The sequence below is a fragment of the Accipiter gentilis genome, chromosome 6 (genome assembly GCF_929443795.1).
Source record: "Accipiter gentilis chromosome 6, bAccGen1.1, whole genome shotgun sequence".
In the NCBI taxonomy this organism is placed as follows: Eukaryota; Metazoa; Chordata; class Aves; order Accipitriformes; family Accipitridae; genus Astur; species Astur gentilis.
The window spans coordinates 27640874-27667091 of record NC_064885.1 but is presented as its reverse complement, the minus strand read 5'-3'; the positions used below and the strand labels follow the sequence as shown (position 1 = coordinate 27667091).

The window sequence follows — 26218 nt, the reverse complement described above, 5'->3', positions numbered from 1 at the left end:
ACACAAATATAGTTGGTCTTTCCTAAAGTCAAAGGACTTAACTTACCCGGGCATGACAGCCTTGCAATTGGGCGCAAATATAGCAAACACGGTAACCTCTGAGCTTGCTTTCAGCGATACAGTGGTGACAGATTAGCACAGGCCTCTGCTACCAACTAGCATGCACACACCTTGCTGAAGCCCATGACTGGATATGTTTGCATGTGTTTCAATTGATCTCTCCCAGTTTCAGTATAAGGACAGTCTCTTGTTTTGGTCCGGTATCAATAAAGGTGGGTTGTAGAACCCAAGATAAATATTTTAAAGCATGTTTCAGATCTCTTCACTTTTTCTGTCACCAGTGGCCACCAAATTGACTGATATAGAAACCTGGGCTGGATTTTTATATCCACATTCAGTATGTGTTTCCTTGATTGTTCAAATAACTCTGAACAGCCATCACTTTCCCAAAAGTCCAACACCACACGAATATCTAATGAGCTAAGCTACTGTTGTGTTTTAGCCCCAGCCAGCAACTACACACAACGCAGCTGCTCACTCGCCTCCTTCACAGTGGGATGGGGGAGAAAATCAGAAGGGTAAAAGCGAGAAAACTCATGGGATGAGATAAAGACAGTTTAACAGGTAAAGCAAAAGCTGCGCACACAAGCAAAGCAAACCAAGGAATTCATTCACCGCTTCCCATGGGCAGGCAGGTGTTCAGCCGTCTCCAGGAAAGCAGGGCTCCATCACCCCTAACGGTTACTTGGGAAGACAAACCCCATCGCTCCAAATGTCCCCCCTTCCTCCTTCTTCCCCCAGCCTTATATGCTGAACATGATGTCGTATGCTCTGGACCATCCGTTGGGTCAGTCGGGGTCCACTGTCGCGGCTGTGTCCCCTCCCAACTCCTTGTGCCCCCCCAGCCTGCTCGCTGGTGGGGTGGGGGGAGACACAGAAAAGGCCTCGGCTCTGTGTGAGCACTGCTCAGCAATAACGAAAACATGCCTGTGTTAGCAACACTGTTATCAGCACAAATCCAAAGCATAGCCCCGTACTAGCTACTATGAAGAAAATTAACTCAATCCCAGCTAAAACCAGCACCAGCTACCTATAGTACCATGGTTCCTGAAATGCAGCCTTTCTTGCTAATACCCACATACATCATACCTCTGAGGTGTAAAGTGTGTTTCTCTTCATTAGGCCTTCCCATCAAAATTTCTGATTTAAGAAGCAAACAGAAGATAATCTGTGACTACTAAAAAAATTTTGGTGGTAGATCTTTTCCATTGCTCTTTGGGAAATGCTAAGCAAAAGCACTTCTTACATCACCTAATCTCCTGCCAGCAGCACAGCTGTGCTCTGTTGAACTGTTTGTCAGATCTATAGATGCTAAAGCTATGCGTATATTTCTAATACTCAGCTGTTGAACAGTCATTGTGCCTCAGGTAACTATGTATGCAGTGGATTTGTAAAGCCAGTGTCTTTTCTGTTCTTCCAGTTATTTCTACAGCAAGAGGGGTTTTATTCTTGTCCGATTTATATAAAATAGCTAAAGGTAAATTTATTATCGGTTTATGATTACCTGAGACACTTCACTGAGTTTTTCTCTTGCTTTGATTCATTAGCAAATGATTTACTGAAGGCAAAAAAGTGATAATAACCTTTCTAGTGACAAAAATGATTTAAAAGATGACAAAAAGAAGAATATAATAGTACATAGAGCAGTTTGAAATTATGAATCACTGTAGCCAAAACATTTGATGTGCAGCATTCCACTGTATAGAAAAAGTTATAGGAATATATTGACATGGTAGAAATAGAAGGATCAGAATAAAGGAATGAGTATTTCATTTTCATCTATACTATTTTTTGGTTTTCAGCACACATTTTAAATTCTGACTAGTGACTTTTTATTACTGTTGTGATATTGATCAGTCAATCACTACGTTACTTCATACACAAGCAAGAATAAAATAATCTACTTTTCCTATTCTTGGCTTATTAATATTGCTATTCCTTGTGAAAAGAAAGAAATGCAGCTCAGGTTTTTTTCATCTTTTGCTTGCACGATTACAATCCGTATCTATGTTAAACTGGCTTCAGGCTACAAGATAATCATGTCTAGATAGAGTAAGATTCTTAAGGGAGTTAAAACATGAGATGAAAAATTCTCTGCAGATTAGAAAACATATTTGGCAAGAAAGATTTACATTACAAGTCTCATTCATGCTACATAGCATAACTGCACAAACAGTTTAAATCTGGAATTATGTTTTTTAAACCTTTAACACAATAAAGACCCTTAGCAGTAAGATTCAGCAGTGATGTTGCAATGGATAACAAAACTGAAGAAAATACAACTGCTGATAAAATCATCAGGCAGATGGGGCTGGCTGTATTGAGGATACAGTATGTGTATTGTACATCTTCACTTAGCAGTTCCTGTTACATTCTAATTATGTCCCCTACAGCTTTAAATTAAGAGTAGATTCTTTTAGAACTGATAGGTTTTCCCATTGCCTTGCATGTGATGTGAAGATGCAGTTACTTATCAAAGAAGGAGCATCCTATGAAGGAACCTGCCAATATATATTTATTGTCATAGTTTTTTCAGTTTGCTCTAATGCAGAGGCATAGGCGCTGTGGTGCCAGTTTCTGCAAGCCGAAGATTTGGCCAGGATTTTTTAGGAAGCAAAGCTCAGCACAAGTTTTTTCACCTGACTGCACCATTCAGGCATATTTTTACCATGAGGGATTTGTAGGATTTATTTGAACTTGAATTTTCTCATCTCACATGTACCTAAGCTACTTTATGCAAAGGTAGCCTGCTTGTCATTGTCATCGTGTCCCCCTTTGTTCACTGTTCATGCATATATAGTCCCTCTCAACAGTTCTTTTGGACACCATCTTATCTTGCATTCCCAGAAATGCTAGTGACTTGGGTTGGTTTTTAACGAGCTGCATTTAGGTATAGTACAGCCTTTTGTTATATGTTTAGATGTCAGGTATGCTGCTTACTGACGTGTTTCTTATATGGCCTTTCTCATCCACCTATATGGCTAAAACTCTTGCCAGGCTTTCACCTTTCCTGTCTTGATGACTCCAGTATCTTCTTCCTTCATGGACGTGGTCTGATCCCGTCTGTGGCTATTCACAATGCTTCTGTTAAAAATGTTCTCCTAGTTCCTTGACAGCTTCTTTGCATCTTCCAGCCTCCCCATTCTGTTCTGCATCAGACATACCCAGCTTGCCTCTACTTTAAAACTACAAATTATCTCTCTTCTACTAGCAGTATGCTGGATAGAAATTTTACTATTTAGAACTTTCTGACAAAAGCTTCCCCCAAACCCCCAAAGCAATTTCATTCTCTCATTTTAGATCCCTTCTTAAAACCAGCTGTTGCTAAAGGAAACTCTTGCTAAAAAATAGGCTTCTGCTGAGCTGCATCTAAAGCTTTTCCTGAGCATTTAGATAGTGTCTTGTGGAGTAATTACTCTGTAAAGTCCTTAGGAGAGGGCTCTTTTTTCCCCTCTACGTTTAAACAGCAGCTAGTTCAAGAATGTCCCAATCCCAAAGCAGCTAGAGAGCAGCTTTATAAATAAATTCACTGGAAACTTCCAGCAGTACCCACACAGCCAATGTGCTTTCCAAACTCCTTTCCTCAATGCATGGCAATAAAAGGTTAGTAGCAGCAGAACTGTGGTAGTAAAAAACCTGGTCCTTTTACATATGGAGATTCTTCCCCCTTTTTTCACACAGGCAAGCTTTAATTCAGTCCAGCTTCAAAAATGTAAGGACAGCCCAATGCTCAGAATCATTAAAGCCTTGCGGAGATATTGTTTCTGTTCTTCAGTGTCTGTTATTTTCTTTAATTTTTTTGTCAGTCTAAAGTTTATTTTGCATTGTTGTACTGAGATTTTATGTGGTCTACTTGCCAATTTATACTGGAAATTATGTAGTTAAAGCTCAGTTTCACAGATGATTCTTACTTCAGCAAGTCGACTATTTATGTGGTATCTCCTCTACTGTGTAATGACAGCATTGTATGTAGCATTTTTCAGAGATGAGGCAGTAAGTGCCAGATTTGCATAATCTGGAAGATTCTGAATTCTCCTGTGTTTCATTACATTACCAGTTTTTTCTTTTCCTGTTGAAGTGGCAAAATACCTGCTCTAGCTTGATGGGCTCATCCCCACACTTTCAAAAAAAATGTTTGGGTGTAGAAAATGTCAGGTCTCCTGCACAAAGCTAATCTGAGTTCCATTCTCCTGTTGTACTATTGTATTAATGTTCCAAATCCATGACCAAATCAGTTATTCACAAGTATTATTTGCAGTGCTGAACCATTGCTAAGTCCAACTTAGAAGTCTTCAGCAACTGTTTATTACTGATCAATTTACTTGCCATTTCTTTCTAAATGTTCATATATTGTTTCTAATATTTCTAATAATCTAGTTTCTGATTGCACAAATAAATTGCTGAGTTTGCATATTTATTCATGACAATAGGAAGTTGATAAGGAGGCAGGGCAACCCCAAATCATCTCCCTGCTCTGTATTGATTGTATGTAGCTCCTTGAACAGTCATATATTCCTAGATGCCAAAAAAGACATGGTTTAGGATGCTTTGGCACCTAGCAGGATCCACAGCTTCAAGTTACCTATACAAAGCTAGAGGGACAGAGGGGAAAAGAATTCGACTTTAAAGTGTAGGCTCAAGCTCAGACTTCCATCACCCAGGATGAGGACCCAAATCACCTGATACCACATCACACTTTCACATTCATGCACTTTCCAGCTCTTTAGTTTAATGAATAATGGCAAATGATAAGCAAGGTGGAGCAGCTTCTAGGCACTGGGAACCTAGAGTCTCTCTTTGGCATGTTCGTAGTATCTAGGAAAAATGAAGGTGAACGAGGTGAAGGAGGGGTTTGAATCAGAGGCTCACATGTCTTGCTCTATTAGAGTTGAAAGAAAAGGGACTGCGAAGTGGAACCACCTCTTTTTCATTCACCTTTGGGTTATGTGAGGGCCAGGTCACAGCATCTCTCTAACAGACCTCACTGGCAAGACAGGTCATTCACTAGTTTGTGAATCCCAAAGGATCTTTAGACAAGCAGTATGTGCATTATATAGTGCTGGACAAGCCCTCCAAAAAAGACCTGTTGGGAGTTAAGAGGCTTTCTGGATGAAAATTAAGTGTAGTAAGACTCTAAGTCAGCAGCTCTGAGGATTCAGATTTCCAACGTAAGTAGAAGTCTCCTATCTAAACCCTTTCATAGATCTGTGCCTCATTCTTTCTGTTCCATAGAATACTACTTGCTGATTCATTTTGGGAAAATAAAAGAACACTATCTCAAGTGGCTAATACAATATTCTAAATGGTGCACAGTTCACGGTATAAATGCAAAATCCAGACATATACAGAAAATAGCAGTTACTTTATAACATTTGTTATCAGAGAAGTATCACATAGAACTCAGAGATAAAGGTCCCATAAGGGGCAACCACTTTCCAAAAAACCTTACAATACAGATCAAAAACAAGATTTTAAAAAGTATATGAAATATACAAAAATTACTTTGCAGGCGTATTTTAAAGTTAAGATTTTCAAAGCCACATTGGAAATTAGGGTTACATTGATTTGCAACTCAGCTTCTATTTTCTTTATGCAGCCTTGAAGATCTCCGTTCTGATATTCTAAAAGAATAAAAAAATAAAATTTAGCATTCTAGATCAGTAAAAAAGTAAAGTAAAAAAGGTGATTTCACAGACAGGGATCAGAAAGATCGAACTATCATCCTACTAAACAGATTCAGACCTCCTAATATTGTTAACTTGATTTGAGTCAATAGCCTACTCTATGTCAACAGTGAGCACTGGGTTGCATTCTAGTGGGACAGGAACATTCTGGAGGAAATTCAGTCTCACTGACACTTTGACTTATTTACAACTTTTTAACAGATATTTTAATAATTTTTTTTAACATATATTAAGTGGATTGTTGAAGATGAATAAACCAATCAGATTTGCTGAAACTTGGTGGATGTAAACTTGCTAAAAATAACCTAGATATATCAAATGAAATTACACCAGCCCTAAAAATCAATAAGACTATTTTTTTCAATTCTAGTTTGTAATAGCAATAGAGGCATCAGTGCAGGGTGTTTCCTTGGGATTAATCTCCTGCGGTCATTGGGGTATGCTTCCCTCATTGGATTTCCATTAAGAACAGTTATGTTGTGTAGTACTGGGTGATGTTTAATATCGAGAGCTCAGGTATCCAGCTGAGATCCAACTTTTCAATATGTAGTGGAAAAGTCGCACTACATCATCAACTAGTACTCTAAAAAGAGTTATTAACATTTCTCATAGACAAATAGCTTTATTTTTTAAAATTGACTATATATTAGAGTGTGTGACCTGAATAATCTCTGTCACTGAAGACAATGATAAAGTCAGAGTGAAATTTTTGAATAATAAAAAGTTACAAGCTGGAGTACACAGGGTTGGAGTCTGATCTCAGTTTTACCAGTCTAAAATGCAGATTAACTCCTGTGATTTAGAATTGGAATTTCTCTTAGTTCTGATCTGTAAAATTGAGAAGAGGATCTGATGTCATGTACAGGATAACAGAAGCAATTTTATTTAAAATGTAAATTTAAAAAATACTAAACACATGACATAGCTTGTGATATATCTAGAGAAATACAGTAAAGGTAAATTCCAATTATTTTAGTGGATGTGAAAGTATATCCCGTATTACAATGAATATATTAAATTATTTTCCTGAGAGCAAACTCTTGACTGATATAAACTGCTATAGTTCTGTTAATTTTACAAACACCAGAGAACTTACTCGTGTTCAGAACTGCCCTTTGATTTCTAGTTTTCAAAATAGCCTCTAGATGGACTTTTTGTATAGTTTGGAGAAGATAACAAGAAATCAAATTCTGAGATTACTAGAAAATTATAATTTAAAATGAAATAAAATTTTCTGGTTTAAAGTTATTTAAAGATACTTGAAAGTTATTTAAAGTTATTTAAATTGAATGGAGGTTTCCATTTTGTATGGCTGTGTCTAGTGAGAAATCACTGATAAACAGTGATTAATGATCATTTCAATGTATTACCTTCATTAAAAATATACAGCTTTTAAAGAAAAGATAAACCAGTGCATTTTAAAAGTTAATTTGCAATAGGAAATTATTTCTCTGCATGTTTTCATATGTGTTAGATGGAGGAGGTACAAGTACAGATTCTTGTGGTTTATTTAAGCCAGCAGTTTCGCACATAATCCAAATGTATGTCTGCACTTAGTTGGGCTTACGTTTGAAAAATTGGACCTTTGCCATTTTAGCATTACCAAAATGTATTAAGTAGTTCATGAATTTTTTTTTTTTTAAAAAAAAGTATGATATTCTGAGTTTGTGGTTCTCTTTTCTCTGGTGGATGAGGGTTAAGACCTCAGTGGTTAAATCAGCACCATTGTTTAGTCTGATCTTCAGTTTTATTTCCCTTTTCAGTGCAGGCAAAAATTGAAAGATATGTCAATTAAGACCAAGTTCTGTCAGTCTTCAACTGTACTAAAATTTATGGCAAATTTAGACCTCCTGTGTCCATGAAAGACTCTTGAATCAAATTTTGTCCAGTTCACCTGCAACTTTGTACAGACAGTAAGCAGAGACATATTGAAAATATTTAGTAATGTATAAGAAACAAGGCTAAAGACCAGGATGATGTCTACACTAGGTATTTAAAGAATTATCATGACTAAATTTGCCAGATAGTCAAAGCTTAATTTTATTTATTATTTTAAAAAATTTTTAACTCAGTCAGAAGAGTATCTCTGGTCAAAATGGCAAGCAGGTTGGGCAATTATTTCTAAAAGGCATGCATGTGTTCACTTCCATTACTGTTGACTTTTGAGACAATTGCAAATCAGGATAGCAGCACCACAGTCAGTTTTTGAAGAACTCATTCCTTGAAGCAGACATATTTGTGCTCAAGATAAAAAGACTAACTTCACTGCAGGGTCTTGAATCATTATTTTTGGGGGAATGGAGAGAAAGTGAGCTCATCAATCAAGGAGACCCACAGCTGCATAAATTGTTTTAGAACAACTGGTGGCTAACTGTTTGCTAGGCAGCTTATGTAAAGACAGACACAAATACTTAGGACCATTGGGGAATTCTGTGGTGGCCTAAATGCTTCCCTCTTAATGTAATAAGGTTACTATACTTCAGAAAATCTACAGCATGGTAAAGTATCTGAAAACAATTTGTAATTAATTCTCAGGCTGTTTGTTTAGTAGCCCTTTATCTGTCACTCAGATCTTCTGTACTTATGTGACTTCAGAAACATCTTAGGAGTATAGCTGAGGGCAAAACGTGGCTAGGTATGTGAATGCGTGCAGCCCTGTTTAAATGATTTTTTTAAAGTCTGTAGTTAGAAGAGCACAGTTATAAATTTATGTGTTGTGATTATGGAAAAGGTATTGAATGCAATGGAGTTTTTTATTAATAGATTGGAAATGTACAAAAATTTAAAAATCAACTATAAGTTCTGAGAAGTTAATTCCTTTTTTCAAGGTATTTCAAGATTCTTGTTAGAATACACATCTCAGATGGCATTACCTAGTTATATAAACCAATAACATTTCCTGTTGAAACTAGCGAGGATTTAGCAGTGCATTTTAAAGTGTGACTTTATTGCGTCACTGTCATTCGGAGTTCTTAAATATCTGTCTCGCTTGGAGACCTTATCTGGAACTTTGAATACAGCTAACATTTGAGAGCTGATAGAATAAAACAATTAATTTAGAAATATTAGAGCAAGCCACAGACCTGATAGTAGAACTGCTTTTGTTTAAATGTTCTACAACATTAGACAAGTTAGTCTTAATAATGTCTTCTTAAGCTTGCATTATCTTTCCTTTTGAAAAATAAACAGCTAAAAGCATTGTCCTCTGCTACCAGAAGATGACAATTATTCAGAAAAGTCTTTGCTTTGGAATTGTCTGTGACATTTCAATACAATACTTGAACAGTTGAGTAGGAATTAGAATTTTTATATGGTAGCCGTTTATGTTAAGTATTCACACGATATGTTTGTTTAAAAGAAGCTGAAGAGAATAAGAACCTGCTTAATACTGTAAATTAAGCATAAGTGTTACATACTCTGTCTGAATACCTGTCTTATCTTTCCTCTGACAGGTTGATAATGTATGGTTTTGTGAAGGCCATGGTACACATTGGCCAGTTGAAAGGATGGGAATTCCACTTCACTGACTGTTTATTTTTTGGATCGCTGATGTCTGCCACAGATCCAGGTAACTGTTTAAAATAAATTACTTTCTCAAAAGTCAGAAGAGTAAATAAGAACATAAAAACTGCATGTGCCATAGAAATGTTCAAAGTCTCTGTTCTTGATTTTTTATTCCCATAGCTGTTAAATGTCTGGTCTGACATTCTGATAATCGTAAGTCAAATTGGCTCCAGAGATCCCTTGTGTTTGTTTTAGTAACTGGTTTACCTATGTTTAGCTCACAAATTTTACAAATTATATGGGGAACGTAGCTTTCAGATTTGGCCATATAAATATTGGATTTAAGGTATCAGTTTACAATTTGAATGCAGTGTTTCATGATAAATACAACACTAAAAAATAGATACCAACAGGTTGACTTGAATTCACAGATGTGAGATTTAAAGCCTAAAGTTACAGTAAATTGCCAAGTATGGGAAACAGACTCAGTGAATTTTGGAATCACAGAACTACAGAATTATTTTGATCTGAAGGGACATCTGGAGGTCTTCTAGTCCAACCTCCTAATTGAAACAGGGCTAACCTCAAAGTTAGCCTAGGTTTCATAGATTTGCCTGGGTTTTGTTACATTGAAAATGTTAGTAAGAGTACTCTGATATTAAAAGGAAAGTATTGCTTTTTGCATCTGTGGGACAATAGTGAAGGAGGAGGAGAAAAAAGGATGTTTTTATATGTTATCTATAAAGAGACAAAGTACAAAGTCTGCAAGTGTACCTTGGATTCTTGCAAAATTTTCAGTTGAGCTGTTACAGGAAGTAGAACAGAAAGCATTTTGTGATGCACATGACATGCTGCATTAGTGTTAACTAGCCTTGAGAAGCTTCTCTAAGAAACTTATGAATAAATATTTCAAATTCCTGGCTATTAAAAGAAATGACAAAAAGCAACACTGTTCTAGAAATTTGTTCCATTTTTTAAACGAACCCTCAATATTTAACAAATGACTTTGAGCTTGTGATTTGTCGTTCTGATGGTTTAAAAATATGGTGTAAACCCATTTATTTCTACAAAACTGGTTGTTGCAAGATTGCTGTAAAAGCTGCATCAAATTGTTGTTCTCAAATTAATCCAAGCATCCAATATGCTACCACTTATAAAATCACCCAAGTACTTTAATAAGATTCAGGACATGATTGGAGCCTATCCTCAGAGCAAGAGAGAAAAACAGAAACAGAAAGCACAAAGGAAACCTATGAAAATAAATTGCTTATGGAACAAAAGGTTGCTTACAGCTTCCAAGTACATTTCTTGATTGTGCCATGAATAAGAGTATTGCAGTTGGCTTAGTTTCTTTTCCCATTTTCCAGTCCAACACTATTTAGTTTCACAAATGAACATGTTCACTTATGAGGGGAAATATGTAAAACAAATGCACTGATTTTGATGATAATAGTATTAAATCACCACTGATTAATCTGGAACAAACATGAAAAAAAAAAGAGAAGCTCCTCCTGCCCTGGAAGGAATAAGAAGTGACAAGGATTACTTTTCCCAGATTTTTAAATAGGCTTAAAAAGCTAACACTGCAGTTAAGAAAACTGCTTTCAGTGTCATAAACTATCATCGATTAATACTGTTTGTAGTTACTCTTCTGCTTATATAGAGTGTCTGTGCATGTCCAAGAGATTTTTTAATGTTGTCTTGTTCCCTCCCCTATCTAGTCGCAGTATTCTAAGCTGTTTCATGTTTTTACTAATCTTATCTGTAAAATTCAGTCCCTCAAAGACTTAGGTAATTTTGAATGAAATTTTTGCTTAATTAAATGGTAGACATTGTTGAAAATATTTCATTGTGTTGTAGGATTTGCTAGTGAATTATAATCTCAAGCCATGTTAAAGAGCTCATTAGAATTCCAAAATCAGTTAAAACATGTTCCCCTGGAGGACTGATACATACTATTGCATAAAATAATCAGTCTAATGATTTTATATGTAATATCTAGCTTTTAAAAAAAGAAATCTCTGGTAAAATGTTGTTAGTGTTATAGAAATAGGATAGAGTAATAAATTACTGTCCTAAGATTAAATAATAAATTCCTGTCAAATTTGCTACCTGATTTTTCATTTAATTCTTCACTGTGTAGGATTATAAGCTCATTTTAAAAAAAGAGATTTAATTTCCCTTGGCTGTGGAAAGCAATTAAGTCTCAAAAGATGTTAAAAACTGATCTGTTGACTTGACAGAAGTTGTTTTGATTGAGTTCCTTATTTGTAATCGTAAAGATGACTGGTAGATGTTTACATGTTAAATGAAGACTTTTACCAGGGCAGTAAACAAATGTATGCCAGCTAAAAGTTGCTGATATTGTTAGGAAGAAGGAGATAATGTCATAGCACTCTGTAGGTTTTATTTTTGAATGGTATTTGAAGATCTTTAACATAGAGATTTTTGCATAAAATTAGTTCAGAAAAACTGCTCTTATATGCTATAGGTTCACTTATATAGAAAACTAGCACTTGAACTAAGATTAAGAAATTAATTTATGACTGGATATGCTTGGGACTGTTGTATTATAGGCTGTGATCCCTAAACATCTGTGATACATAAGGATGCTTCAAAAAACTCTCAGGTCTCTAGAAAGAAAAGGTAGAAACTTCAGGGACAAAGCAAGGTTACTTTCAAGTGAATCATTCATTTTACAGGAAATATCTCCTAACAATAATTTATCATTTCAGCAGAAAAAGCTTCTCATTTCAAGGCTTCAGGTGAGAGGTTTAATTTCTAAGCTATAGAATTTTAAAATTCCCACATTCTCCCTTCACTAGTCTTTGATTTAAAATGACAGACCAGTATTTATATTTTTATCTTCTTGTTACTTCATCTCTGTAAATGTTGAAAGGGTTTCCCTTGTGTTAGTATTGTTTTTTGATTTCTAATATTACCTGACTCTGGAATTTTTTTGGTGTGATCCTTTCAAAGGGGATGGAACAGTTCCTCCCTATGTTCTGGTACATGCATCACTCATCAAGAGCGGCAAAGAGACTGTGGAAAAGTTGCTGGTGTGGCAAGTGGAGCCCCCAGCTCTTGGTCTCTGAACATCAGAGACCTTCAAAATGAAACTGCCTCACATGTGAGTGTGGATAAGGATATTCCAACAACAACTGGCCTTTGTGGTTGAAAGGCAGACACAGCAATAAGCCCCAGCAATAGGCTGCTTCAGGGTACCAGTGGTTGTAATGGAATAAGGTGAATGACAGAACAAAACTGGCACATGAATGAAAAGATTTGACCTCTGCCTTCACCATCAAAAAATAACTGAAAAGTACAACTTTGGCAGTTTATCTTAGCTGTTGTTACTAACACATTCTGTGCAATGACCTTCCAATCCAAAGACATTTCATGTATCTTTAGCACTTCTTTTTTTTTAAACTTTTGACATTTCAAGCGTAGAAAACAGATTTACCTTCAGAAGGTTTGCTGAAGCACAGCTATTCCTGAGCTATATGAACTCCCTTACCTTTGGTCATATTAATAATTACAAGGCTCTTGTCTATTTGAAGTTACTATGGTTACAGCAGAACTGGAGATGTGAGTTGCACTGCTTTTGTTATTGATAAAATTGGATATTTATGAGAAAGAGCAGTTTCTGTTTCACATAAAATCAAAGGATTTTGCATTAAGAAGCATAATTTATAAATTCAGCAAGCTAATACATTTTATACACTGGTTATATAAGAGTTTATACATTTTTTTTTAAATTAAAATATTTTTATGCTTTCTTCTTATTCACCACTGAACTAATCTGTGAGTGGCATGACTGATTAGTAGGGAAAGGAGACCATAATTAAAATTGGAATTGTTATTTTTAGAGAAAAATTTATAGGAAATATAAGTGAGATTTCTCTCATCTCATTTTCTTCCCATTTGATACTGCCCTCCTAAAAGAACTGGGCCCATGAGCTGTGAAAGATATTGATAGTTCTAGTCAGAAGACTGAGGTACAATAATACCAGTACCTTATATGATGGTCTCATTTATTTTCTGACCTTCCTTATTCTTTCTAAACATAACAGCAAAGAAGTATTGGATACAGTTAGCTTAAGAATTGTTGTAGTTTGCTATATTTCAGTTATACATGCTTTTTACGGGAATTAATAACAAGCCAATTTGTTCCTATGTATGTCAAAAGATACCCTTCAAAAACCAGCTCCACAGACACTTGTTCTGACTTGGGTACAACCAAAATCATGCTAAGCTTAGCATCTAAAAGATGTTACCTCAGCCCATGAAGTCAAGGAAGAAGTGAATCAGATTTCTGTTGGCACAACTACTGCAAAACTCTTAGATGTTTCTCTATTTCATGTTTCCCATTACTGTATTTTTTAATGAAGGTCACAACCCTTTCTGAGTCAGGAGCTCTGATACATGTTATTTCTATTTGTGTCAGTTTTCTACTGCCACAAAAGATGTTTGTTTGCTGTCCCCCAATTACCTGTCCTTCTAGTTCTAGTTCTTTACCTATCTCTATCTGTGTCCTTGTATGCTTAGTTTGAAATAAGAGATGAAGAGATGATGCGTACTTTAATGAAAAGTAGTTTGGTATTTTCATAACACATACTGTATCTAATGAATTATACAAGCCTTTGAGTAGGTACCACACAAAAACCAAGCCCTACTTACTGTTCCTCAAAAGTGCCTTCAGAAAGCCAGAGAGGCCATACTTACTGCAATGTAGTATCTATAATCTTTACTTAGATACGAAGGTTCTCAAATATTAGACATGTTACTATGGTATATGATAGCAAATACTGAATTTTTAAATTAATTTCCTTAAGTTTTAAAGTCATCCATCAGACAAAACATGATGTGACTACTTTGGACAATGATTATTCCTAGAGTTATTATTCTATCCAGAGAGTAATTTCAATTAACTTTATTCCATAGAACAGTATCACATCCCTTTTAACAGGCCCCTTCTGAACTATATCCATAGATTCTCATAATTAATGAAGGCAAATGTGATCTTGAGGAAATTACTAGATGGTGTGTCATGGTTTAACCCCAGCCAGCAACTAAGCACAACACAGCCACTCACTCAACTCCCTCAGAGTGGGATGGGGGAGAAAATCAGAAGGGTAAAAGCGAGAAAACTCATGGGATGAGATAAAGACAGTTTAACAGGTAAAGCAAAAGCTGTGCACACAAGCAAAGCAAACCAAGGAATTCATTCACCGCTTCCCATGGGCAGGCAGGTGTTCAGCCGTCTCCAGAAAAGCAGGGCTCCATCACCCATAACGGTTACTTGGGGAGACAAATGCTGTAACTCCAAATGTCCCCCCTTCCTCCTTCTTCCCCCAGCTTTATATGCTGAACGTGACGACGTATGCTCTGGTCTACCCCTTGGGTCAGTCGGGGTCAGCTGTCCCGGCTGTGTCCCCTCCCAACTCCTTGTGCCCCCCCAGCCTGCTCGCTGGTGGGGTGGGGGGAGACGCAGAAAAGGCCTCGGCTCTGTGTGAGCACCGCTCAGCGATAACGAAGACATCCCTGTGTTATCAACGGTGTTTTCAGCACAAATCTAAAACATAGCCCCATGCTAGCTACTGCGAAGAAAATTAAATCTATCCCAGCCAAAACCAGCACATGGTGGTTGGCAAAACGAGGTGAAAATGTTTTATTGAACTCTTAAATGGGCTGGATGTGCTAAAGATTATGCAGGTCTCTGTTCTTATGCAGATACTATTTAACGTTTTCATTAATGAATTGGCTAATACAATAGAGGATGCTTGTTTAATGTATAATACTGTGCTGCGAGGAGATTGAAACACCTTGAAGGACACAATTAGAACTCGGTATGATTCTTTCAATGATTTAAAACCAATAAGGATAAATGCTACACTTTGAAATTATCAACTTCATAGATAGAAGATAAGAAGTGAGTATTCACTGCTGAAAAGGTTTTCAAGTTTACAACATGAAAATGAGTCATCAGTCCTAATACATACCTAAAAAAGGAAAACAGGACTTATTAACATGTTCTACAGCATCTTTTCGCTCTCTTTCTTGACAGCAAGTGTGAACTACAGCACTTGGATCTGATTTTAGGCACTGTATTTCAAAAAAGATATGGACTGATTAGAAGTGATTAGAGGGCTAGAAAACATTACTGAAAGGAGGAGATTGAAAGAAGTGAGTCAGTTTAGGGACGAGATGTCTGAAATGAGTCTCTGAATAGGCAAAATGTTGCTGGAATGAAAAAAAGAATAAACGTGACAAATTATTCATGTCTCATTAGGCTAGGAATGGAAATTACAGACTTGAAGAGCAGGAGGGAAGATTTAGGTTAGACATTCAGGAATAACTGCATTTATAAATTATATGAATAGGAAAGAGCAGGTTAGTCTCCCTCGGGATTTGTGGACCCAGCATCACTTCAGTTCTTTAAAAACAAACCAGGTAAATATCTGTTAGCAGTGGTATGGCTGAAGCTTGCTGTGACAACATATGGCCAGACAAACATATGGACAAAGCAGAGACCTGAATTCTTCAGTCAGGGACAGGCAATGCTGTAAAGAAGACCCAATAACCTCCATTGGGAATGGGAGAAACATTTGAAAGGGAAGATACTTTCTGAGAACTGGGTGAACTGGGGAGTCTCTCCCAAAAGAGCCAATTGATGCATGACTGTGCTTGCTTTATTATTTTGCTTTCATTTGAAAAGATTTTAAGTCAGATTTTTTGGGTAGAGTCAGGAGAGAAAGCAAGAAGAGAAAGCTGTTTTCTTAGGAGGCAAGAGGAAGGAGAGAAATGTGTAGGCATCCGTCTAATTGGCTTGGCCTGCTACACTTACATACCAATGTTGGACTTTGATTACTATTTTCTTTTCCTTCTATCATTATCGGAGGGACTATTAATGTGAGCTCAAACTAATTAGCTAATAAGCAAAAGCTGGAAGTGGCAAATAGTTTTAGAAAACAAGTCTCCTGTTATGCCAATAACATCAAAGAATGGGAGACTAAATTGGGTCCACATTTAGCATATTATGGCAGCATTGCTAATCGAGCAAAAACTTGAATATAGATGTTGGTGAACCAAGAAAATATCTGTTGCCAATAAAACTTCTTCCACTTTTGAGCTGTTCTGGGGAAAGAACTCTTTTCCTAGTTTAAATTATAACTGCACTGCGAGTAGATGGGTGAGGTTACCAGGATGGTTAAATATACGTAGCTAATTTAAATATAACTATATCAGCAAATGTTCCGCTACACACATCTCCTAAATTGCCTTCTGTAGAATAACACTTCCAAAATTCTTCAAAGATAACACATCAACAGAGATTACTTTGACATAAAATCTCACAGGAGAACTAAGAATCTATTTTGGATTTGTAAACTGATTTTAAGATTACACAGATATTTAAGTGCCATTTAGAAAATCTTATCAGTAATGATTTCGAAGTTCCAAGAAATGTTATTAAGACAAAGCATAATTACCTGTTCATGTTTTTGTGTGAATTATCAGCAGTCACCTCAATGTAAAAGTATATAATTTTCATTTCTGAAATGTCAGATGTTAATGTGGCATCCCAGAGGCACTACTAATCTTTGGGATTCCTGGGCTATGAGGATTGAGTCAATTGCACAATTATGTACTAGAACAAGCACCAGTGAAGCAGTGAGTTACTGTGTAATTTTTAACTATACAAATAACTGTGGGCCTTTACATTAAATTCTGATTGAAAAGAGAAAGCTCTGCTTTGTCCATATAAAGAGAGAATAATAATATCAACACAGAACATAGGTAGCCTTCTTAATTTGGAGATCATTAAGTACTAGGTAGACCTTGGAAAGGATTGTGATCCCCTGCTTACTGGTAAGGAAACTGAGGCATAAAACAACTAAAGTGTCCTTTAATGTCTATAGGACTTAACCTCCTGAATATGAGCCAAGTGTCTAAATGTCCTTGAGGATGTGTGTCTAAAGGATTTGCCAACTTCAATTTAAATTCAACATACTCTATTTTTTTCTATTACACTGGCAAGCTAAAAATCCAATATAGCATATAACTCAGGGAGAAGGAAGAGACTTAAGTTAATGATATGCTGAAGGAACCTTAAAATGGGTCACAAGTATCAGATATCCTGATCTGGATGAGAGACCTTCATGAATACAGATATGCTACACTTGACATGACAGGGGGGTGACTTGATCGTACAGAGTATAAGGTTATTATGCATGTTCCTCAGTGAACATGCATAACAGATGGATAAGCATTATTACATTCTTCTTGAAATAGGTAAACTGCTACTCTCATCACACACAAAGTCCATAGCAAAACCCAAGTCTTCTCAGCACCCTTATTTCTCCTTGGTCACAACATCACAGTCCTTTATGCACAGTAAAATATGCTGTGACATTTTTCATTTATGAGTGATTCTCTGTATGAGAGGGAAAGTTTCTTCCTAACTCAGCTGAAGCACCAAAACTCAGAGACTTGCTAGATTTAAGGATCTTATATACTGCAGTTGATCCCTTTTAACTTTTTGTTATCCACCTAGGTAATATATAGGACTAGACCTCTCAAACCCCATATTCTAACACTGCTTTACTTATTGAACTGCCAGAGGAATATGAAAATAACAAACTCACATTGCTTTGTCTCCATACAGTGACAGTCCTTGCTATTTTCCATGAGCTGCATGTGGATACAGATTTGTACACACTCTTGTTTGGAGAGAGTGTCCTAAATGATGCTGTGGCTATTGTGCTGACATAGTAAGTACACCCACCTCCATTCTTTACTTGGTGAGATAATTATGAGCTTTAATTGCTGATATAATTCTCACTGATATAGTTTGTGCAAGTATAGGTATAACATTTGAAGATTTCATTACAGAGATGTAGTTCTGGAGTTGTTCTTGGTTTGTTAAATACCAGAATTCCAGTATTGTTAGTGGTAACTCTGTATCCAGAATGCAATTTTAGTTCATTTTCTTCGACCTAGAAAGCAGTATATTCTGTAAAATGTGTAAATTTAACTTAATATTATTTCTTTTCTCATCTAAACAAGATATCTTGAAAAAATGATGCTGAATGAGCACCTAGGACAGGGCAACCAGAAAACTGGAGATAGGTTCTTTTTATTTTTTGCAATCTATTATTTTCCAAGATTAAAACCACGAAGTGGTACAGAGCAGCTCAGTTTATCTAATTCTGCCTATTGAATCTGACAGAGCTTCAGCTGATAATATTATCTTAAATTTATATATAGCTTTTTTATTCTCGGGAATCCTCAAACATATCACAAGTGATAGGCCAAAAATTACACAAGTATGTGCTGTCCTAAAAACACAGCTGCTAAGTATACGATTAACAGGATCTCAAGTTAACTCCACTCTACATGTATTATATGCTTCCTAGAGCTTTGCTAGAAATACAAATAATCCTCTCAGATAATCTTAAAAGTAACAGAACTCTGCAAAATCAAATTCAGTTTTCCAGGAAGCTTGAAGATGCTTCACAGTAAGCCTCAATTCAGTGCCACCTTTCTCCTTAAAGTACAGTTCCTTGAACTAGGATTTATCTTATCCTTCAGAAAAACAGACTTTTACAGAGTTTACAGTCGTTAAAAAATGAGCTTTATATTTTGTCTGAAACCCCATGGAGAAACTTATAATAGTCAAATTGCAAAAAAAACCCCAAACAAAATTGTTTCATAATACAAAAAAATAGTATTCCTATTTAACTTATCATTGTCTAATTATCAGTCTAGTTACATTCACCTAAACTAAACTCTTCACATTGTTTTTAGAGCAAGAGTAATATTTTCAAACACTGTCAAGTGTCTAAGCACAGCATTTCATGATTAGATGCAGCACAGCTGTCACATTCAGTGACTGTGGTTGGAATGCATCACTTAGGAGAGCATCTAGTACATCAGATAATAAAATGCGCAAAAGGAAAACTAAACAAAGAATAGAAATCTCAGTAGAGAGAACAGGTAGAAAAGCATTAAAGCAGCTATTAGAATTGGAAAGCAGCATGTAGGTGACAAAGTCAGATTTTTTTCTTTCTCACTTGGCTTTGTTTAATAAAGGCCTAGACATTATTAGCTCATTTAGACTCTTCATCTGTTAGTGCAAGTTTCCTATAGGCTATGGAACAGTTAGACTACAAGCAACTCAAGGAGATGCAGAATATTTTAATTGTCTCTAGTTTTCAGTCACTGTGATGTCAAAGCATATGGATATTTTCAAAGGTGCAACCGAACTGCAAAGCAAATCTAGAAAGAAAAGTACTATCAGATAGTACATGATTGATGAGTTTCTGACAAGTCTAGGTTATGATCCTCAGCCTGCACATGGATACAGAAATCTATAGGAAGGATGCCTGAGGCAAATGCTGGCTATCTCCTGCTCATGTCTTCTTTGCTGTACATGGGAGATTACAACTCTTTTTTACCATAGGATCTGTTGTGACTGGAAAACTAGTGTATTTTTCTGTATATTCAGTGTGACTAATACTTTGATTTCTCCGAAATATTTAGTCATTTGTAGAGGCTGAAGAGAATATATAGCATCATTAGTTTCACATTTCATTAATTTCTGGCTTAAATAATCAGCTTCTGCACAAATACAATATTTCTGCAACCTGACATGATCTTCCTTCCTGTAGCCTTTTAAGTAAAGATATACTGTTAATAATGTCAGCATAAGTGCATTAACACCCCACTAAACCAAACCAAGTTTAAATTAAGAATTTTATTTTTCTGTCACTACAAAAGAACAGCTAGTTTTTTTCTCTGTAACACATACCACTTTTCAGGATGGTGCAAGCACAACATGTTCATAATTACAGTAATAAGGGACTACTTTAAAAGGTGTGAGAATAATGTTTACAAATCTGGAAAAGCAATAATTCATTTTGTACACTATGTAATGGTAAAGAGAAAATAGAGTAAGAGAATATACAGTGTCTTTCATTAACTAACAGAATAACCAAGTTAACATCTGCAGGAGCAACTCACTGCAGAAATGGGAGGAAAAGAGGGAAGGCCCTTATGGCTGGCTGTGGCAATTTGGCAAGGTGAAGGTAGTACGGCTGTCTGCCAACAAGGCTTTATATTGGTGCCTCTCTTTTCCTTCAGCTTCTCCCTTCAACCTCTATTTTTCTTGTGCTGTTTATCATTTAATTTAAGAAGGAGAGCAGCAGGACCAGCTACCCCTACATTGTTCATATAGATTTACTAAGTCACATGAGCTGTGTGTTGCTGCAACAGTATGTACAGACACTGTGGCCAGTTGCCCTCAGAAAATACCAATGAGGTACACAAGTTCTCCAGGCCAAATTAGCAACTCTCCTGTAGGCCATCTTACAATACCAAACACCTGGGTGTTTGTGATAATTGCAAGATTTCATTTATACTATGCTATTTTAAGATAACCCATGCAGGAGGGATACTGTGAATCAAATTGGCAGTAGTGGCTGCAGAAAGGCTGACAAGCTGTTGTGCATCTGGGAGAGCTCATATACACAGGGGCCTCTATAAGCAAGGGTATTATAGATGTAACAAGGATTTTCTCCTATATAAGTAACTTGCAGAGTTGCTTATAACTTTTCATTATTAGGAAAAAAGTCTCCTTTTAATAAAGTCTGTAAGAATTCTCACAGAAAATAAACATTTTGGAAGAAAACAAGGGTTTAAATATTCAAAATTAGTAATTTTTGAACCTGTTTTGTATCAAGGATTCAAGACATTCAAGAAAAATGGTAACGAAGCCTTACAAAACAATACTTATTAGATGACTAAACATGTCTGCTTTTACCCAGAAAAACCTATATGACTAATAACGCCACAAATATTTCCTACATACTTTGTTTTCCAGGAGATTGACTTGGCATCTGTGTCCGCTTTCTATGTCTATTTACAGCATAAGCTTTATCTGTAGAAGTATTTTATATATGCTAATGTTAAAGCAAACAAATAAAATGTACGTAAGAAAAATAAGATATCTGACCTTCTTCTGAGTGTGTTTAAATATGCTTATAGTCTTTATGATTAGAGATTGTTTCACTATTTGGAATTTAATTTTAGACAACAGATTATGGCAACCTTTTATGAAAAGATCTTTCCAATCATATTTTTATTACAATTTTTAAGAAAGAAATCATTCTCAGTTCTTCAGATACATTGTACTTCATCACCAAGAAGTTTACCTGAATTTATTCTGCAGCTTCCAGAATGAAAGACTATAATTTAAGATTTTGTTTCTTGTATCGCTGTATCATAATATATACTGCATGGAATGACTTTGTTTGCTTTCTTGGGGATTGGTTTCATAAAAGGTTCCAGATGATAGCTTTTTTACCATTGTTTGTATTCTCCAACCCCTGGGTTTTCAACTTCTTCAGCTTTTTTGCAAAAATATTAACAACAAAATCTAGCATACAAATGCTCCAGCATACATAAGGCTGTTCTCTTAGCTATAAATTTAACCTTCTGCCACCCATTTCTGTGAACATCATAAAGCAGCAGTTTGTTCAGCTTCAGATATGCATAGGCGTTCATGCTATAGGACGCAATATTGAAGGTGATCTATTTAATTCATAGATTTCAGGCCCAGGAATGTTTATCATTGCTTAGGTTCGTAGATAGTACTTTACAAATACAGTGAACTGTGTGTACTTAGCACTTACTAGTTGTGGTCCACATTCTAATGATCAAAACTGAGAAACTTCCCGGTAACTTCTGTTGGAGTTGTGTGTGATGAAGACTGTAGAATTTGGGTGAAAAATAATAATTTATGGATATTTTTGAGCAAATAAGATCAACCTCTTATTTCATTTTCATTCCTTTTTTCATTGTTCTGTCTTCATATGATGTATCACTCGCTGAAGAAAACATCCGCATATATTTTGAGCGCACACACTGTAGGTTTGGACTTAGCATGGTTTTTGCACATTTGCAGAGAAATTTGATGAAGAAAGCATGGAAGAAGTTGTAGAAAAAGCATTGAATAGCTTGAGATGTGATTGAAAAGTAGCTGAACAGGTCATTAGCATTGAGACAGTATATTTAGCAGAGCTATTTAATCTTTCTCATGCTGAGTGCTCAGTGAGTGCAGGATATGGAAAGCAGTAATGAATACTGATGTGTGTTCCCAGCTAACAAATTATCTAAGAGAACGTTACATGAGAGATGTTTCTATTGTAGCCAATGTCAGAAGTGTTTGTATCATCAGTATGTGTAAGACATGACCTCATTTCTCTGCTGGCTCTGTACCATTGCTCAGTGGGCCTGAATTTCATCCCCTTCCTAGAAGAGGTGATAATATGGAAGTCACATGGACAGCAGGGACATCAACATTCAGCAGTGTTTTTCATGAGTAATCAAAATAAGTGAGTGGCAGCCAGAGGACACAGGACATGTGACACTGTGACATGTGGCAAGGAATAGATTTACTAGCTCTGTTATATGCAATCAAGAACAGTTTGATACATGAAGGAAGTGGAAATCTTGGAGATAAAAAGCATGGCTGAGGATCACAGGGCAGTGAAGCCAGAGAACACAGAAACTAGCTGACATATGAAATGAAGACCTCCCATGTCAAAATGCTAATTGCCTTAGAAGGCTTACAAGTATAGACATTTCTAGGCAGAGAGGAAAGCAATACTGCAAGCATAGTTTTCTTGTGAAGTTTGGCTTTCCGTTTTTAAGTACCTTAAATGGTATGTAAAGGAAGAGGCGATAACCTTGGAGGCTCAGGAAAAGGTGAAGAGGAAGGTAAACAAAAAATACTGGATTCTTTTGAAATGGATATCTGCCTCTTTTGTAAAGTATCTATTGGTTGTACAGATTCCACAAAGTTCATTCATGCCGATTAGCAAAAATTAGGCAATGGAATGCCCAGATTTTGACACAGTCAGGCTGTAAGTCTCCCTTTGCAAAATTCTAGGACCAGCGCCAAAAGGCTAAATTCTTAGAACTAGGTAAGAACTGAAGGCATAACAGATCCTATTCTTGTATGACCCTGTCGTGGTTTAACCCCAGCCAGCAGCAACGCACAATGCAGCCACTCACTCAACTCAACTGGGATGGGGGAGAAAATCAGAAGGGTAAAAGCGAGAAAACTCATGGGATGAGATAAAGACAGTTTAACAGGTAAAGCAAAAGCTGCGCACACAAGCAAAGCAAACCAAGGAATTCATTCACCGCTTCCCATGGGCAGGCAGGTGTTCAGCTGTCTCCAGGAAAGCAGGGCTCCGTCACCCCTAACGGTTACTTGGGAAGACAAACGCCGTCACTCCGAACATCCCTCCTTTCCTCCTTCTTCCCCCAGCTGTATATGCTGAACATGACGTTGTATGCTCTGGTCTACCCCTTGGGTCAGTCGGGGTCAGCTGTCCCGGCTGTGTCCCCTCCCAACTCCTTGTGCCCCCCCAGCCTGCTCGCTGGTGGGGTGGGGGGAGAAGCAGAAAAGGCCTCGGCTCTGTGTGAGCATCGCTCAGCGATAACGAAGACATCCCTGTGTTATCAACGGTGTTTTCAGCACAAATCTAAAACATAGCCCCATGCTAGCTACTGCGGAGAAAATTAAATCTATCCCAGCCAAAACCAGCACAGACCCCTTGCTGATAAGAACAGTATTTGTTGGTGAGATGCATATTTCCACTGATGCTCACAGATGCAATATTGTTTCAGGAATTCAGTGAGCTTCTATTGGCCAGGTAAGATGGTCTGAAATAAATAGGTTACATTCCTTCTCCCCCCCCCCCTTTTTTTTTTTGCCCCCCAACATTCTGTGCTGGCAGAAGAGCACTGCAACCCCTTTCTACATAATAAGCTTCTATGGATTAGTTCAAAGATTTATCAAGCAGTTTACCATGATGAAGAAATTTCATTTTCCAAAGTTCTTGGAATATATTTTTTCTCTAACAGTAGATATATTTCAAGTCCATTTTTCATGATCTAGCTACAGCATATGACAACATATCTGTACTTGATAAATTAACTGTTCATAGAATCCAGACCCCTTTTTAATAATTTAAAAGGCTTGAGATTTATGACAAATAGTTAGAGATTGCCCATTTTCTTGCTTTTGTCTTTCCTTCTTTAGCATAAATAGAGCTTATCCGCTACAGTAGGATAAAGTACAAAGGAGGAACTCTAATTATTCAATGTATTTGTGATACTAAGGCATAGTATTGAGAGGAAGAGGGTCAGGTCAAATTGATAAAGGTGATGGTCAGCTTTACTATGCCCAGTGAGGAAATCCCTTGTAAAAGTAGTTTCGTGGCTCCTCTTAAATATTTCCAGGGTGGTCACGTACCAACACGTCATAGCATAACTCTTCTCTGCTCAGAAAATACTTTCATTCTAGTCTAGTAGTACCTTATACAAGTTCATATCATGCTCAAACCACTCTTTCTTGGCAGAAGTTCTCGTGGAAGTTTGTATGGGGCTTTCTATAATAACACAGCAAAGATAACTGAGACGAATTTGTTGAAAAACAGTATCCATTTCCAGAGGAAATAATTCAGAAGCCAGAGTTCAGCTCAGTTTGTGCTGAACCCTCTAAGGTTGACATTTCTCAGACAGTGATCCCTATAATTGCCTTAGGAAGTCAAGAGAATTCCTTCTGTCACACTGGTGATTCTTACTGGTAAGTACAGTCATGATATTACTAATTTCAGTTCAGTTCAGATCTCTTCAAAATATAAGAAGCTCTTTTGATCAGAGACCTCAAATAGCAAATGAATAAGAACCTTTAAAGCTTTCTGGTTTTAGTTACTTGTTTACCTGTATTTTTATTACTTCTGTGGTTTTAATTCTGTTGTTATGTCATTGACCCTGAAGGAAGTTTACACAGGAGGAAAATGTAATCAGAGACTGAAGAAACAGACATTTGACAAATACCAAATACAGGTACAAATATTCAGTTTATATTTCACCAGGTGATTGGCCTAGTGAGGTAACTATCTGCAAGTGTTACTTTCCTAGTTTTCACAGTTTCTCATTGTGATTCCTTGTGTATTCTATATTAAAATCAGCAGTTCTATAAAGGACATGAAAAGATATTGTAACTGTGCTGCTGAATAATGGATTTGGGAGCTGGGATTTGCAGGAAATAATATTGGCTTTGAAAGCTATGAAGGGTGCCTCCTTGATGCATATCTCAGTAGATGTGAGGCTCCCTTTATGATTATTTTAAGCTTTCTTCTTTTGTCATGGACTGCCTCTAATTTGGACCCTTTGACCTTCCATTCTTTGAGCATTATTCTGTATAGACTTTGCCACACTTTGATCCCTGAACCCATTGAATAACAAATTTTGGAGAGGAAAGACAGCTGAATGTTCTCATATAATATTTTTCACTTAAACTGCAGTTATAGTCAGGAAGTGGCCTTTAAAAGTGGCATTGTGGGCTTCCATATGTACTATCTCAAAACCTTTTGTATCATGTGTAACAATTAAGAAACAAAGACTTTTCTATCAGCCAATACTTTGTCTTTGTTTCGGTTTCCTCCTCATCTGTCAGTAACGGGGAGTTCATTCAGTCTAAGAATATGGTGAAGTCTGTCAGCATGTATCCTATACCTCCTGCTGAGATTTATTAGGCACTGTTAGCAAATAGCAAAAATATAATTGCTTCAGTATTCATCACATATTAAAAAAGAATGTTTTTTTCTCTATTTTCCTTGTATTTTTAGCCATTTTTTAAACCATGTATTCATGCAGTTTCATAGTGTCTTTTACCATACTATTTCAGCAACTGGAGTGAAAAAGAAACTCATTTAAGTCCTATTTATTTCCAACATGTATCTGAGTGCAGACAAGATGTTATTCATGCATCCTAGGCATGGCAGTATGTAAGTAATAGTGTAAAAAACCACTTCTATTCATAAGTGGGCCCTTGTACGCATACAGTTAATCGCTTTAGTGTACCCACACATGAAACTGTTCAGCCTAGATAC

At 36.5% G+C, this 26218-nt stretch overlaps 1 protein-coding gene across 1 annotated transcript in view; it reads left to right on the top strand.

The window, feature by feature from the left end:
- SLC9A9 (solute carrier family 9 member A9) overlaps positions 1 to 26218 on the top strand; it is a 218157-nt gene that overhangs the window by 42615 nt on the left and 149324 nt on the right. Inside the window, exons 5-6 of the mRNA XM_049802899.1 lie at positions 9197 to 9312; positions 17914 to 18019. Coding sequence (XP_049658856.1) covers positions 9197 to 9312; positions 17914 to 18019 — 222 coding nt within the window. The remainder of the gene's footprint in view (positions 1 to 9196; positions 9313 to 17913; positions 18020 to 26218) is intronic.